General features: G+C 38.4%; 3 protein-coding genes across 3 annotated transcripts; 2 read left to right on the top strand and 1 right to left on the bottom strand.

Moving 5' to 3' along the window:
• Nucleotides 1–26: 26 nt before the first annotated feature.
• On the top strand, nucleotides 27–2,152 carry LOC124638815 (heat shock protein 60A-like). The gene has a single exon (XM_047175924.1). The coding sequence runs from the start codon at nucleotides 170–172 to the stop codon at nucleotides 1,886–1,888; it is 1,719 nt and encodes a 572-aa protein (XP_047031880.1). The 5' UTR covers nucleotides 27–169; the 3' UTR covers nucleotides 1,889–2,152.
• Nucleotides 2,153–3,641: 1,489 nt separating this feature from the next.
• On the bottom strand, nucleotides 3,642–6,989 carry LOC124638973 (tyrosine-protein phosphatase non-receptor type 13-like). Its single transcript, XM_047176156.1, has one exon. The coding sequence runs from the start codon at nucleotides 6,987–6,989 to the stop codon at nucleotides 3,726–3,728; it is 3,264 nt and encodes a 1,087-aa protein (XP_047032112.1). The 3' UTR covers nucleotides 3,642–3,725.
• A 1,204-nt stretch (nucleotides 6,990–8,193) lies between these two features.
• On the top strand, nucleotides 8,194–15,152 carry LOC124638782 (vesicle transport through interaction with t-SNAREs homolog 1A). The gene is made up of 5 exons (XM_047175878.1): nucleotides 8,194–8,407; nucleotides 8,755–8,813; nucleotides 9,695–9,818; nucleotides 11,561–11,769; nucleotides 12,311–15,152. Exons 1-5 carry the CDS (start codon nucleotides 8,314–8,316, stop codon nucleotides 12,458–12,460), a joined length of 636 nt encoding a protein of 211 aa, XP_047031834.1. The 5' UTR covers nucleotides 8,194–8,313; the 3' UTR covers nucleotides 12,461–15,152.
• Nucleotides 15,153–15,174: the final 22 nt, after the last annotated feature.

Genomic DNA, 15,174 nt, shown 5'->3' with positions numbered 1-15,174 from the left:
AACCATAGAGTATTTAATTCTGAATGAAGTAAGAAATCGCGCGTCAGTCTTTCATAACCTACAACCGGCGGAAGATCACGTTTTGTGTGCGGTCCCGGCGAGAATTTTCGAGAATAAAGGTTGGGATATCTTTTTGAAGTACTGAAATATCATTCCAATCAACACAAACATGCTGCGCCTACCACGCGTTGTACGCCAAACTATTTCATTCCACAACGCTCATCAAATTTCAAGATTTTATGCCAAAGATGTGAGGTTCGGCGCTGATGTAAGAGCCCTCATGTTGCAGGGCGTAGACGTCCTTGCGGACGCTGTTGCCGTCACAATGGGCCCAAAAGGCCGAAATGTGATTCTAGAGCAATCTTGGGGCTCACCAAAGATTACAAAAGACGGTGTGACAGTTGCCAAGGGTGTCGAACTCAAAGACAAGTTCCAGAACATTGGCGCAAAATTAGTACAAAATGTTGCAAACAACACAAACGAGGAGGCAGGAGACGGCACAACTACCGCCACAGTTCTCGCTAGGGCTATTGCTAAGGAGGGCTTCGAAAAAATCTCGAAGGGTGCCAACCCTATCGAGATCAGAAGAGGAGTCATGCTTGCAGTAGACGCCGTAAAAGACAAACTGAAGGTTATGTCGAAGCCGGTGACGACCCCTGAGGAGATCGCACAAGTCGCCACCATCTCCGCCAACGGTGACACCGCCATCGGCAAGCTCATCGCTGACGCCATGAAGAAGGTCGGCAGGGACGGCGTGATCACCGTCAAGGATGGCAAGACTCTCACCGACGAACTGGAAATCATTGAAGGTATGAAGTTCGACAGAGGTTATATTTCACCATATTTCATCAACTCATCAAAGGGAGCCAAAGTTGAGTTCCAGGATGCTCTAGTGCTCTTCTCAGAGAAGAAAATTAGCAATGTACAGACCATCATCCCTGCTCTGGAACTGGCCAACCAGCAGAGAAAGCCTCTGGTCATTGTAGCCGAAGATGTTGACGGTGAAGCCCTGTCCACTCTGGTAGTAAACAGGTTGAAGATTGGTCTGCAGGTAGCAGCTGTCAAGGCTCCAGGCTTTGGTGACAACCGCAAGGCAACCCTCAGCGACATGGCTATTGCCACTGGTGGTGTAGTCTTTGGAGATGATTCTAACCTAATCCAATTGGAAAACCTCCAGCAATCTGACCTCGGCCAAGTAGGTGAGGTTGTCATCACAAAGGACGACACACTTTTCCTTAAAGGTAAGGGTAAGAAGTCTGACATTGACAGGAGGGCAGAACAGATCCGTGACCAAATCCAGGAGACAACCTCTGAGTATGAAAAAGAAAAACTACAGGAGCGTCTTGCCAGGCTAGCCTCAGGTGTTGCTGTCCTACACGTTGGTGGCTCAAGTGAAGTAGAGGTCAATGAGAAGAAAGACAGAGTCAATGATGCTTTGAATGCAACCCGTGCTGCAGTTGAAGAAGGTATTGTCCCCGGAGGTGGATCTGCTCTCCTCAGATGTATCCCAGAACTTACCAACCTACAGACCGCAAACAGTGACCAGGCAACAGGAGTAGAAATCGTTAAGAAAGCCCTCAGGATGCCATGCATGACGATCGCGCGCAATGCCGGTATCGATGGTTCAGTCGTTGTCGCGAAGGTCGAGGACTTGGGCCCCGAATATGGTTATGATGCACTAAACAACGAATATGTCAACATGATTGAGAAGGGTATCATTGACCCCACCAAGGTCGTGAGGACAGCGCTAACAGACGCCAGTGGCGTCGCGTCCCTCCTCACCACCGCTGAAGCAGTGATCTGTGACATCCCACAAGAGAAGGAGCCTAACCCCATGGCCGGCATGGGAGGCATGGGCGGTATGGGTGGTATGGGAGGAATGATGTAAGCTTCATGAAAGGACATCCAAATGCATTTATTGTGTAAAGAGAACTGTTATAGTAGTTACTGTTATGGGTATTGTCATAATATCTGGTAGTTTGATTGATTTTATACAAATTGTGGAGTGAATGTGTATTTCCCAGTTTTATTTTGAGTCTGATTGTGTTACAAATATAGGAAGGCAATTCTATGTCTCGTTAGAATTATTTAGTTTAATTTGCTTGAATAGTGCGAGCAGTGTTATTTTTAAATAAATAATTAATGTTTTTAATACATGCATTTTATTTTCCTGAGTCATTAAACATTCTAAACCTCAAGCATAACCTTTTTGCGGTCTGTTTTTAAAGGTAAAGTATGTACCTACTTTGATAAAAATGTTGCAATAGATACTTCAATACATATAGATCTGCCCTAAGCACATTCTAATAAGCTGCAGCATCCAGCCAAAATACCCAATTTCATCATCTAAATCTATTCAGCCGTTTCGCTTTAGTACAAATAGCGTAATACCTATATAAGTATCTTAATATTAGTACTATAAATAAAAAAATGTCATTTATTGAAATAGAACAACAATTTTATTCGCAAACCAGTTGTGCGAATTGACCTGCATCAATAGGTACATATTTAGCGCAACCATGTGCTCAATAAGACTAGAACTTTCCTCGTTTATTCTCGAGTTCACAGCGCGGGAATTACATAACGAGAAGTCGCGATAAAAATGCCGTCAGTCTCACACTAAGAATTTTTGTTACTGATAAGCTACGTTATCAAAGTTCATTGTCCATTATGTATGATGAAGTTACGATGAGATGTAGGAATTGATAAAAGGTGTGGCTTAGAAATCTGACCTAATTAAAAATGCGTTCCTCAATTATTATGTGTTAGTATAAATACAAATTAGAGAGACAATGGAATGGAATTGGCTATGCAGATAAAAGAGACACTGCAGGACAAAGCAAAGCTCTGAGCAACAAAACTAATAGATTGCCATTGGTCTAGCTAGCTAGAACGCTAAAATCGACAGACTAACTTGTGAAATGAATGTTATTGCTCGTACATAAAGTGCAATTCTGCTCCTACTCAGTGTGGGATGATTAAATACAGGAATTCTATTGGCTGTTAGTTTCACATATTAAACTGTCTTCTCTTTTTCACAAACGAAAGTCCTTTTCGCTCGGCAATTACGTTGGCCAAAGAAAGACCTAAGTTCGAGATTCTTGTCTGGAACTCGTACTTATTATAACCACCGCTCTATACTATACTTACAGACCTACTTATTGAAAAGTTTAATGACCTACTTTCCTCGTAGTGAACTTTGTGCAGAATGATAAGCTGATAATTATTATCGATGTAATTATAGTCGTACCTCCCTATATCTACCCCACTCGTAGGCATCTTGATTACTATTTTGCTGATTATTATCAATCAATTACTATCAAGTTCACGCTGCGCTGTTGTTGGGTTGAAAGAAAAAATACTGAATATTTTGTATTATTTTCTTTCGTACTAAGTACCTACTTCATGTTCAGTACTGCTGTGTGAATTAGGGTGCTTACATAAAGAAACAGGTTGCCGGTACAGACAAACCTGTACGGGTGGGTACCGATCAGTGCAGGTATTATATTTCAATACAATCCTATTCACTCACTTATAAAGAAACAGGTTGTAACCTAAGCACCCTAAGAATAGCCTCCTCATATTTAAAGGTCTATGTTTGGAGCAGATATACATAGGTATTATAAGGAAACACTAGCCAGTACAGTACATAATAGCATTTAGTATATTTGTCTTCTTAAACTTAATATAAAATAGTAACTATAACTTAAATCGAATATAACATCTTACAAAAATATTTGATCTTCATCTGAATCTCCAGCACCATACACGAAATGTCTTCTCGTGACGTTTTCGTTAACGATTGCACTCGACCCAGTCTCCGCGGCATTGTTTTTACAAGGTGTCACAGGGTATCGCACTGGGCCCAACCACCTTCTGCCCAGTCCAAAGTTTCGTGGTAACGCTACATTCTTTGAAGAACTGCTTTTTGCAGATTTATCTAAGCTATTCAAAGAGGACTGAATAGATTTCAATGATGTTTTCTGAAGCAAATCATCAGAATGGTCATTTAAATAATCATCTGGTAAATCTACATCTCTTGGAATGCTTAGACTCAAAGGTCGTCGCTTCGACCTATTATTGTTCATTTGACCACGCCAAGTATTGAATTTTTGGGAATTTCGCTTCTGAGGCGTATTTTCTTGAGATGAATAATTCCCTAAATCAGATTCTTCGTAAACTTTGTTCTCTGAGTAACACTTTTGCAGATTGCCTTTAACAGGTGTGGATTGTTTACTAGATCTATCTTTCATCCTACTTATTACTTTATCCTTTGTGAGTTTTATGAGAGCATATATTGTTTTTAAAGCTTCTTCATTTAATAATTCGTCATCTGTTATTTCTACATCTAAGGCACTCGCTACACTATTACTAATACACTTCTGACCTACATTATTGTTACTGGTGTCAGCAAATTGATTATCACGACTCTGTTGATAGTCTGAATGGCTTGGATTATTGGCATTTTGGAGAACAATTAGTTCCACTTTATGTGGAGCTGACTGCAGCATTGTTAATGCTTTGTCATATTTAATATTCAATAGTGTCTTGCCATTGACTGATATTATTTGATCACCAGGTAACAGTTTCTTGCACAAGTCTGCCGGGCTCCCAGATGTTATTGATTTAATGTACACATTGCCATCTGAGCCTTCAGCTACTTGCAGTCCTAAAGCATTCTGCTCATCTCTTTCCAGTGCTGCGGTAACAAAAATTCTTTCACCTTGAACACATTCCATGTTATCCAATTTCTCAAAAAGTGAGGTATTTAAACAGGACTCATTATTTACAGTGTTATAATTGAAAACATCTGGGTACACTTTAGGAGATTCTAATACATAGGCAGTTGGAGCACTTGGCAGGTTATGATTATAATGTCTCTCAGGCAGCAGTTGCATGCTGTTGATAATACAATGTTGCCTTTGCTCTGTACTCAGATCATCTGAGTCACTGTGTGTCATCACCAAGTCACCTTCTGATCTTGAGCAAGGGTTAGAAGTTCTGATGGGAGATGTAGTATATCTGCTGTCAGTTACAGACTTCATGCCATGGAAAACTCTTGTGCCCATTTTAACACCTTGCCTTCTTGGTATACTACAACTTTCTGAAGATGACAATCCATCATTGGAGGAATTTTCATGGCCTTGCGTGTTAGATGTATTTGATAACAATTCATCACTGGGTTGTGGTGATAATATTTGCCTGAGGAGTTCTTCAGTGTCTGGCTTTTCATTTTCTTTATTCTGAACCTTTTTCTCCCCAAATATGTCTACCTTGAATCTTCTCCTAACAGGTCTTCTTACTCTAATTGGGTTTCTTACTGCTAAGTTATAGCTGTCTTCATAATTACTACAGTCATATTTCTTAGGACTTCCAGCTACATTTAGGGGGCAATTGAATTCATCTGACAAATAAGTGAGGAAATCTCCTTTGGCATACAGTTTCAAATATAACCTGTGGTGTAGGGAAGCCAGCCAAAATGTGAAATAGCTTTTATTGTCTGCCATTTTCAATTTATATTTAACACCAATTTTTGATAAACCTGAGTATGAATTGGGCATAATGTACAAGCTTTTCTTATTGTAATAGAATGTATGTATATGGTGCCAAGGCAAACTCTGTAGAACTATTCTGTTTGTATGGGTGCCTGTGTCGTCAGTTGAATGATTATTTCTTGAATAAAGAGTTATACCTCTTGGGCCAATTGAAAGCCATACATCTCTGCAAAAGCCATCTCGAGTAGCCCATATTGCAGAGTAAAAATGTGCACCATAATCTCGAAATGTTTGAGCAAGGGTTATGTAATTTATGATTGCTTTGTGTCTCTCCAAGCCACGCCTGGACTCATGAGCCCTCTTCATCCGCAGCTTGACATCTGCCATGTCACCTGTTATCACAGTTTCGGGTAAATAGTGTTCCAACAGGAAATAGTCAGCTGTGCCATGCTCTCTAAATGAAAACTCGCCAAATTCTATATGCAAAGCATATCCTGCTAATAAGATAAGGTTTTGGATAGTTGAAGTCAGCTGACCTTCTAAGGTAGCCCTCCTCAGTTGTAAATATACTCTATATCTCCATTCTCCACCTTGTATGTTTCCAGCAATGTTTTTGGGCAAAAAGAACTTTATCCTCAAGAAGACTGTCAATGTGGTATCCTCTTCAGATATTCTCTTTTTGCTATTTGTTTTATGCCAAGCTTCTGGTGCAACTTTTTTTATTTTGTAGTCATCTGGCAAGAACACAAAGTCTCCTCCAATCAAAATGGCAATGCCAAGCATGAAGTTATGCTCATACTTTTCACTGTGGACCAAAGCTTCAAACAATTGTCCTGCAGTTATCACATTAGGGTCACACAGGATCTCAACCTTCTGGCCATTAAGCAAGACTATAGTTATAACTCTTTTGTCAGAAACAGCTGACAGAGATAAGTCCATGTGCCTGGCTGGTTGTGAAGCTCTTACAATGAACTCTGGGCCAACACATCCTTCTCTGCCTTTGAATCCACAGTCCGCTTTATACAACCTTGATGCAGCTCTCTGAACTGGCTTGCCTCTTCTGAAATTACTATTTAGTTGTGGCTTAACCACATTGTCATTCAAAGCTATGGCAGTCATGGAAACAGTATTGGTAGGCATCCTTGACTCCTCAATTTGAGTGCTGCAAGCAATTTCTAAAGTGGAATGTGCATTACTTAGGCCACCCCTTCTGGGGGTATCAAATAAATTAAATACAGGTTTTCTATGGTTTCTAGGTATTCTGCAGCTAGGAAATGGGTCTCTTTCGTCTGGAGACTTGAGCAGCCCCACTAAGCTTCGTGGACGGGAACTGACTTTTAGTTCAGTGTTGGTGCTAGCCTCTTGAGTTTTGGAATGACGTCGTTTGACTTGGTGCAGGTCGTCATCGAGGTGGTAGTCCATGACTGGGCTGAGGCAGATGGACGCGGCCGAGCACGAGCTCCTGCCCGAGTCCTCGTCGCAGTGACGTAGCATAATGCTGAAAGCAAAACAAAATCACTTCATGTTTTCGCTCCGCCAATAATTTCATTTAAAATATAGGCACAATAGAGTTAATTAAAGATCTATACTATATAGATAAATAGTAGCAAGTTAATAGAACGGAAACACCACGATCTTGCTACGTACAGACATTTATTATATAACAGTTGCATTACACCACAAATATGTAAAATAGAAACAAATATAAATGTAATATTGGGGCCTGTGTGTGTCGAGCCACTCCTCTTCATTCATGTGCGTGATAAATATACATGATCACTAAACGGACATTATCTATTCAAATATTCGACTTTTAACACCACGCTCTGAGAAAGTACTAAACAATGCAATTATTGTTCCATCAATTGTAAATTGTGGATAAAGATTGCAAAATAGAGACGTTAACTTTATAATTTAATAAAACATCGAAATTTTGTTAAGCATTACGAAAAATGTTTATAAGCGCTGAGAACAAACTTTTCGAAACTTTTAAAAACATCAAAACTTACCTGTTTTAAGTTTTATTTTGGAAGAAAAATAATTGTAGCATTGTAGTTTTATTACTTTCACTTTTGTTATACTCTGAAATAAATAAATAAAATACGATACAAAAACTTTTGTTTTCTTCACGAAACTTTTGTTTCGCCACTGACCACAGCCAACTTTCAGTACACCACCGGACCACAGACGTCATCAAACACTAACTCTTCTTGAGTTATATTTTTACCATTCCATTGTTTTGGCTAATTAAAATTAGTACTTCAGTAATTCAGTTTACCCAGATACATAGTTAGGCGTTTAGTTACAACTTTATACATGGATATTTAAAAGTTCTATAGAAAAACGATAAGTTTTGTATACATGCTGAGATATTTCTAAGTTTTTAAAGTACTTAGACGGAAGATGATCTAGTCTAGACTCTATCTACAGTCTCAAAGCTTGAGCTCTATCCTTGGCTAGACTAGAAAATTAGTGAATTATTTATTATTTTTGAAAAGTTGAGGTAAAATCATTCGTGCATTCACGTAACATCTATGCTTATCATTCACATCCAAAGACAAGTTTCATCTGCAACATTGACATATAACTATAGGGACAGGAAATGTCACGAAAAAAACGTGCACACCTACTGTCAGTCTCTGCAATCGTCACGTCACTTGCGTCACTGTCATGTCAATGTAGTGTGTAGTCAGTCACGTCAGTAATGTCAAATAGCTCTATCCGTCACGTCATGTTGTCGCTTTTACGAGCGTGTTACGTGTTTTAATGAAAAAATAAATTTATTGATTAATGTAGCATTTAATGGTTGGTTATAAAAATGGCTACATTAATTCAATCATACGAACAACAGTACTCAGTACTTACTGCAGACATTACCGCTAAAATAGGACGCCTAAAGTCGGGCACTGAAGGTAAGTGTTATTGTGATAAAAATAATATCATTGTTATCTTCTTAAAATAAACATTAAAAGTACAGTTATGTATAATATTGCGTTTTGAAGATTGCAGCCTATTAATATTTCTGAAGAATGTAGGGATTAAAAGTGTTTATCATAACTTGTCATGACTACTTTGCTGCAATGTGAAGGACTGAACTGTTTATGATGAAATTTTCGAAGAAATGTAGCAAGATTAATAACGGACCGGTACTCTAAATACTAGCTAAGAAAAAGTAAAGTCTCTAATAAGTGGGCTAACATAATATATTAAGAAATAATTGAGCAGAAACTAATTGAAGAATCACTCTTACACTTTACAGACAATCGTGACCAGTTAACACGAGAAATTCAAGCAAATTTTGAGGAAGCAAATGATTTGGTATGTATAAAATTATTCACAGTAGAGGAATCATAAATATTCTAGAATTTAAGAGAAACCAATTTAGGTACTTCTCTTGAAAAGTCCCATAAAAGAGAATGCACTAGAAACTCCATTTATGCTACAAGTATTTAAAAGCTAAATAAATCTTGATTGTATGTATACATTAAGTAATGTACAACTGATAACTTATCACAAGAATGTTTTTTTGTTAATACACTCATTAAATTTTACATACTTCCTAGTTATTAAGTTATTTGATAACTAAATACTGTTTTTCAATTTTCTATTACTGTTTTTCGCTCTCAAGGTTTTCCCTTGTATTTTATTTAAGACCGCTTTAAAAATGTCATAATTGGTGAAAGTAAAATTAGCAGCAATTGCTAACCTTTTCTTTTGTTGTGGTTCTAAGATATGCCAATTTTTTTATGCACCACCGGCTCTGGGAACACATTAAAATGAAAAGGTCACTATAATGTGTGATGGTACAGTTATTTTGGTACCTTCTGAAGATAGCTTAGCCATCTTCAAGAACTATGTACATCCTGGTGTGCAAAACATCCACTACATGTATTTTATGTAACACCTTGCTTTACAAACTTTTGTACTGCACAGCATACTCATGTTTTGGATAAATAAACTATCTTGTCACGAAAAACTCTTTCGTTAAAGAAATATCATCTTCATCTTTTGAGCCTTTTCCTAACAATGTAGCTGATGATGTAGCCGTGTACTAGTGTTTTAAACGGAGTGACTGCTCTATCTGACCTCCTTAACCCAGTTATGCGGGCAGCCCAATACCCCTATTTTACTGTAACAACTGCCAACGATATTCAATGACAGCCACAGTCAGCGTCAATTAAATATAATTATGATTACAGCTGGAACAATTGGAGCTGGAGTCTCGAGGCGCGGGCGCGGGGTCGCGCGTGGCGGCCTACCGCGCCGAGCTTCAGCGCGTCAGAGATGAATACCGCTCTGTCGTCAACAGTGGGGGACAGCAATGTAAGCCAATGTATACTACTTTCAAAGTAAATGGATGAATTCGCTGCACAGTTGTGAATTTTGTAACCAAACAGCCGAACTTAAAATCGTTAAACTATTTTGGATTTAGGTAGTGTACTCAGAAGAAGTCCACATAAAATATATCAATAATATAAAATAAATAATATATAACAGTAATATAAAAAGGTGCAATGGTACTTTGTCATGCTAGCGAATAGCCAGCGGCGGCCCTAGCCATTGCGAGGCTACGTGCGGCAAGTCTATGCGAGGCCCTTTGTCCAAAGTGAAGAGAGTAAGCTAGCGTTTTCATTTAGCTAATCGTCATGTTTGAGGAGAAATGCTAAGTTAAACTAATTATAAAAAAAATATTTTTACTACAGTTCATATTTAAAGAATCACAAAATTAACAAATATTAAACTAAAATCTTTAATTAAAGCAGAATAATCGAATGAATGAGCAACGTCATTTTCGATCGAAAGAATAGCAAGGGCTGAAAGTCGATCTTGTGTCATTGAATTCCTTAAGTTTTAAAAATGTTAAGCCTCGAAAACTGCTTTTTCGATATTATTATTTTATTATTCGAATTCTCAAGACTATTTCGGTAGTGGGATTAATTTCAGTTAAATTATTTTCTAATATACATTTCAGCACCGAGATAATATTCAGCTCTTCGTATAACTGATTCAGGGCCGTCTCTGGCTCATGTAGCGCCCGGGTGCAATCATGACCCAAGCGCCCCCTATGTATTGAAAGATTGTAACTTAAGTAGTTCGAACGTTGCGTCGTAAATAAGAAAGTTCATACGGAAACTAGGAGTTATTTTCTTGTTAATAAACGGCGCTACCTTCTAGGTTCGGCTAAAAAAGGATGAAAAAATAAAACAAGTGGAAAGGAAAGCACCCGCGAGCGCAGCGAGCGCGAAAATTTTTGAGTTTTGGGACATAAAAGTACTCTAATCAAGTTAGAAGGGAAGGCACTGGGCACCAAGTGAACAGCCGCGAGCGTAGCGAGCGCGAATTTTTTAAAATTGTTTGTTTAAGGACTCTCAAAGCACAAATAAAAAGAATCCGTGACTGGATCGAGAGCCAGTTGTTTTTGTTACTTTGGTGTTCCAACTTTTTGTTAAATTGAGGACTCAAAAAGTAAACGCAGGATGAATTAGAAATAAAGAAAACATGCACATTTTTTTTCTTGGACCAGATAAATATCTTCTAATTTTTTTTTTATATTAGTGTGGGTCGTAGCGCGAGGCCCCCCCAAGCGCGAGGCCCTGTGCGATGGCACAGTTCGCACACCCCTAGGGCCGCCACTGCGAATAGCAAATGAAATAGGATTGCCTGCAATACGGGCTTAGTATCAAGAGTAAACAAACTCATCTACTGCGAGGTATCGGATACCCGACGCCAGGTTTTCTTTCATTTCTAACGATGCTTTTATCAGATGTCACAATATAAGATTTTGTTACGTGTTGTTACTAGGCTCGTTTTACATTATGATATGTAATCAATGCAATAAATGCCATTTGGGTTTGTATGTTTACTGAAACATACAAACGCAACTATTGAACCAATTTGAAAAATTCGTCCATAGTTGGGAAGCCAGACTATCCCCTGTGAACATAGGGCCGTTGGGGTCCCCTCGGGACGCGAAAGATAGCGCGGGAAAACAGCTAGTAGGCATACACAATTATCCGGGGCGCGGGTGAAATAGCTAATCCAAAATAGACTATTTAATACCCCAGACAACGCCGACAACGACGAAGTCTACGACGACTGGAGCGGCGCTCAGGAGCAGCATCGCAAGCTGCTCGACAACACGGAGCGTCTAGAGCGAACAGGCCGAGCACTGACCGACGGCTACCGCGTGGTGCTGGAGACTGAACAGATCGGCGCCGCCGTGCTGCAGGACCTCAATCTACAGCGAGAGACAATTCAGAGGTCTAGAGGCAGGGTGAGTCGCTTACTATATCTACGACAACACGGAGCGTTTAGAGCGAACAGGCCTAGCGCTGACTGACGGGTACCGCGTGGTGCTGGAGACTGAACAGATCGGCGCCGCCGTGCTGCAGGACCTCAACCTGCAGCGGGAGACCATACAGAGGTCTAGGGGCAGGGTAAGTCAGTTACTATATCTACAATATCATCTTCCGAGCCTCGTTCCAACTATGTTGGGGTCGGCTTCCAGTTTAACCGGATTCAGCAGAGTACTCTTCATCCCAGTTACTCGGGCAACCCAATACCCCTTGGTTAGACTGCTGTCGGACTTACTGGCATCTGACTACCCGTAACGACTGCCAAGAATGTTCAATGGCAGTCGAGACCTACAGTAGCGTGCCATCCGAAACACAATCCTTGGTGCCTAAAGAAAGTACCTACATACAAACTTAGAAAAGTTGCACTATAATAAAAACATGCATAGAGCCTCGAATGGTTATTTCAGAAGCGACAAAACTATTTGAATTCTATTCTAATTTAAGAAAAACCTTCCACAGCTCCGCGAAACAGACGAGCAACTGAACCGTTCCACCCGTCTGATGAACACGATGATAATGCGCGCCCTGCAGGACCGGTTCATCCTCATCATGGTCTTCCTAGTCCTCGGCATACTGCTGTGTGTCGGTGTCTACTTCTATGTCACCTAGCCCTACACTCACTCCTGTATCCATGTGGCGAGACAATTGTGCGTTGTTACTGATGCTATACGCGATTTGTAGGTTTTCGTCAAACTTTTTGGCGGCTCACATATAATTTTGCGAGCACGTGTGAGTCACTTTAGTCACGTACGCCATCTACTGAATTCTAAAAGCGGCGGTCAAAAAGTTTGGTGAGAACTTGAACTTAAAATGTATGTAATTGTAATTGTTGAAGGTTAAATGTTGTATATAATCATCATTATTGTAGTAGAGCGTTTTATGTACTCTGGGTTGTATTTGACTGTATACAATGTGATTGTCTACCATCATTGACAATTTTCCAAGTGCTGGTATTTCGATTTTTGCTGCATTTTATTTGAAAATAAAGAGTAGGTATGTTGATTTTTGTATCACAATATGTATCAAAATAACAAATGATATAAAAACTAAGAATAATTATTTGACTATGAAATAATTTATTAATGGCCTACCTATTTGGCTGTTAAAAGTCACGACTTTTATGTAATGAAATCATCAATCAAGTGTAACTCCAAGTAGATTATAATGAACTAAAGTATATTTCCATTCATCACAAAAATATCAATTGATTAGGTCACAATAATCTCAAATCATGCTACTACTATTTTATTAACAGCTATACTTAAAATCATAATACATTTAGAACTACAGTTTACTATATTAAAATAGCAATAATGTTTCACATAAACTCTTTTGCAAAAAAAGCAGGCACCTATGCGAAATCTTGGTTTTAAGGACTTTACATGCATTTGAAAGGGTTTTAATAACTGTAGGATGTTACTAGCATCAGAAGAGTTATCCAGGCATGCGTGAGAGTATATTCAAAATTTGAATTTTGGAGAAATGCTAAGAAACTGGTTAAACCTTGCTTGGAACTAATTCTTGGTAGAAAGTTCGGCGGCGTTTTGAAAAGTTTTTGACGTGATTTTCAGAAAACTGATATGCAGTTTTAATTTATAATTAATGGACCTTTCTTGTACATCAAAACATTTTTTAAGAACTATGCGTCTTTGATAAAATTGTCACCTGCTTTAAATGGTCTACAATGATGGTTAATGGCAATGTTAAGAGTTTCGGTATTTTGGTGTATAGCGTTTTATTGTTTAGATATTGTTCTCACGTGGTTTAAAATATCCCTTTCTCATAAATAAATACAATTTAGAGGAGTCTCAGTACTTTGGGCTGCGACAAAACCAATTTAAAGTTAGCAGTGCCAATCACAACTCATCTCCTATCATACTTTGACATTTTGAAAAATCTTGAAATTCTACAAAATACAGAAAATAACGGATAGACTGTAAGCATTAGGTCTTAAGGTCTCGTAATCACTGATTTTTAAACAACCTCGCCTCTGGGGAAACCCCGTAGACCTCTGAAGATCTATGAGTCTGAGCGTTCAAATAACGTGTTTTCATCAAACGGACATTTCGTTAAATAAACTTGCTTGCGCCGAGGTTTTCCTGTATCTACAGAACTTTCCTGCTTAAATCATTAACAATAATTGGCTACCTGCTAATTTCTTAAGAAACATCTCCATCTCCATCCATCTCCTCTAAATTGTGTTTATTTATGAGAAAGGGATATTTTAAACCGCGTGAGAACAATATCTAAACAATAGAACGCTTTACACAAAAATATCGCAACCCTTACCATTACCATTAACCATCATTATAGACCATTTAGAGCAGGTGAAAATTTTATCAAAGACGCATAGTTCTTAAAAAATGTTTTGATGTACAAGAAAGGTCCATTAATTATAAATTAAAACTGCATTATCAGTTTTCTGAAAATCACGTCAAAAACTTTTCAAAACACCGACGAACTTTCTACCAGGAATTAGTCCCGAGCAAGGTTTAACCAGTTTCTTAGCATTTCTCCAAAATTCAAATTTAGAATATACTCTCACGCATGCCTGGATAACTCTTTTGATGCTAGTAACATCCTACCGTTATTAAAACCCTTTCAAATGCATGTAAAGTCCTTAAAACCAAGATTTTGCATAGGTGCCCGCTTTCTTTGCAAAAGAGTGTATATTTGTGGGTTGCACCATTTAACTATAATGATATCCAAGCTATTTCAAGTTGTCAAATCTCCTCCTTTCACAATGCGGTTCTGGTTTGGTTAATGCTACAGTTAAATTGCGCAACTCACCCATAATTGCTGTGAGCTAGGAAAAGGCTTGTTATTTTTCCTACAGATAGTCATTAATCCCTAATTAGTTCGTAAACTATATCTAAAAGCTTTAGCTATTACCTATCGTGGTTGTCTCGAGCATTTAACACATTCCCGCATGTCTAGTTATAAGGGTCCCTCTTAATATTTATCTTTATCATAACACTGTATTATAAAAGTATATAGCTTGAGAGAGAGATAATATTATATTACAGAAAAAGTTATAAAAATTATTCAATCTATATTAATATTTACAAAAGATACACATACTATATCACAGCTTATGCCATTCCTCACACACACCAATTTTCAAACTAAAATCATGATAACGTTCGCCTCTACGATTCTCAAAAAGACATTATTTGTGAATAATCATGTAAATGAGACTGTTAATAGTAAATAAATGTAGATAGACAAATATTTATTGTAATCGTAAGTATATCTTGATGCAGTGACGTTTGAAATGTATTAAATGTTTTCATGAAACTCGCTTTTGTGTTTATTTTCAAAAG

The sequence above is a fragment of the Helicoverpa zea genome, chromosome 18 (assembly GCF_022581195.2).
Source record: "Helicoverpa zea isolate HzStark_Cry1AcR chromosome 18, ilHelZeax1.1, whole genome shotgun sequence".
Lineage (NCBI taxonomy): Eukaryota > Metazoa > Arthropoda > Insecta > Lepidoptera > Noctuidae > Helicoverpa > Helicoverpa zea.
This window is presented reverse-complemented; position numbering and strand designations above follow the sequence as displayed.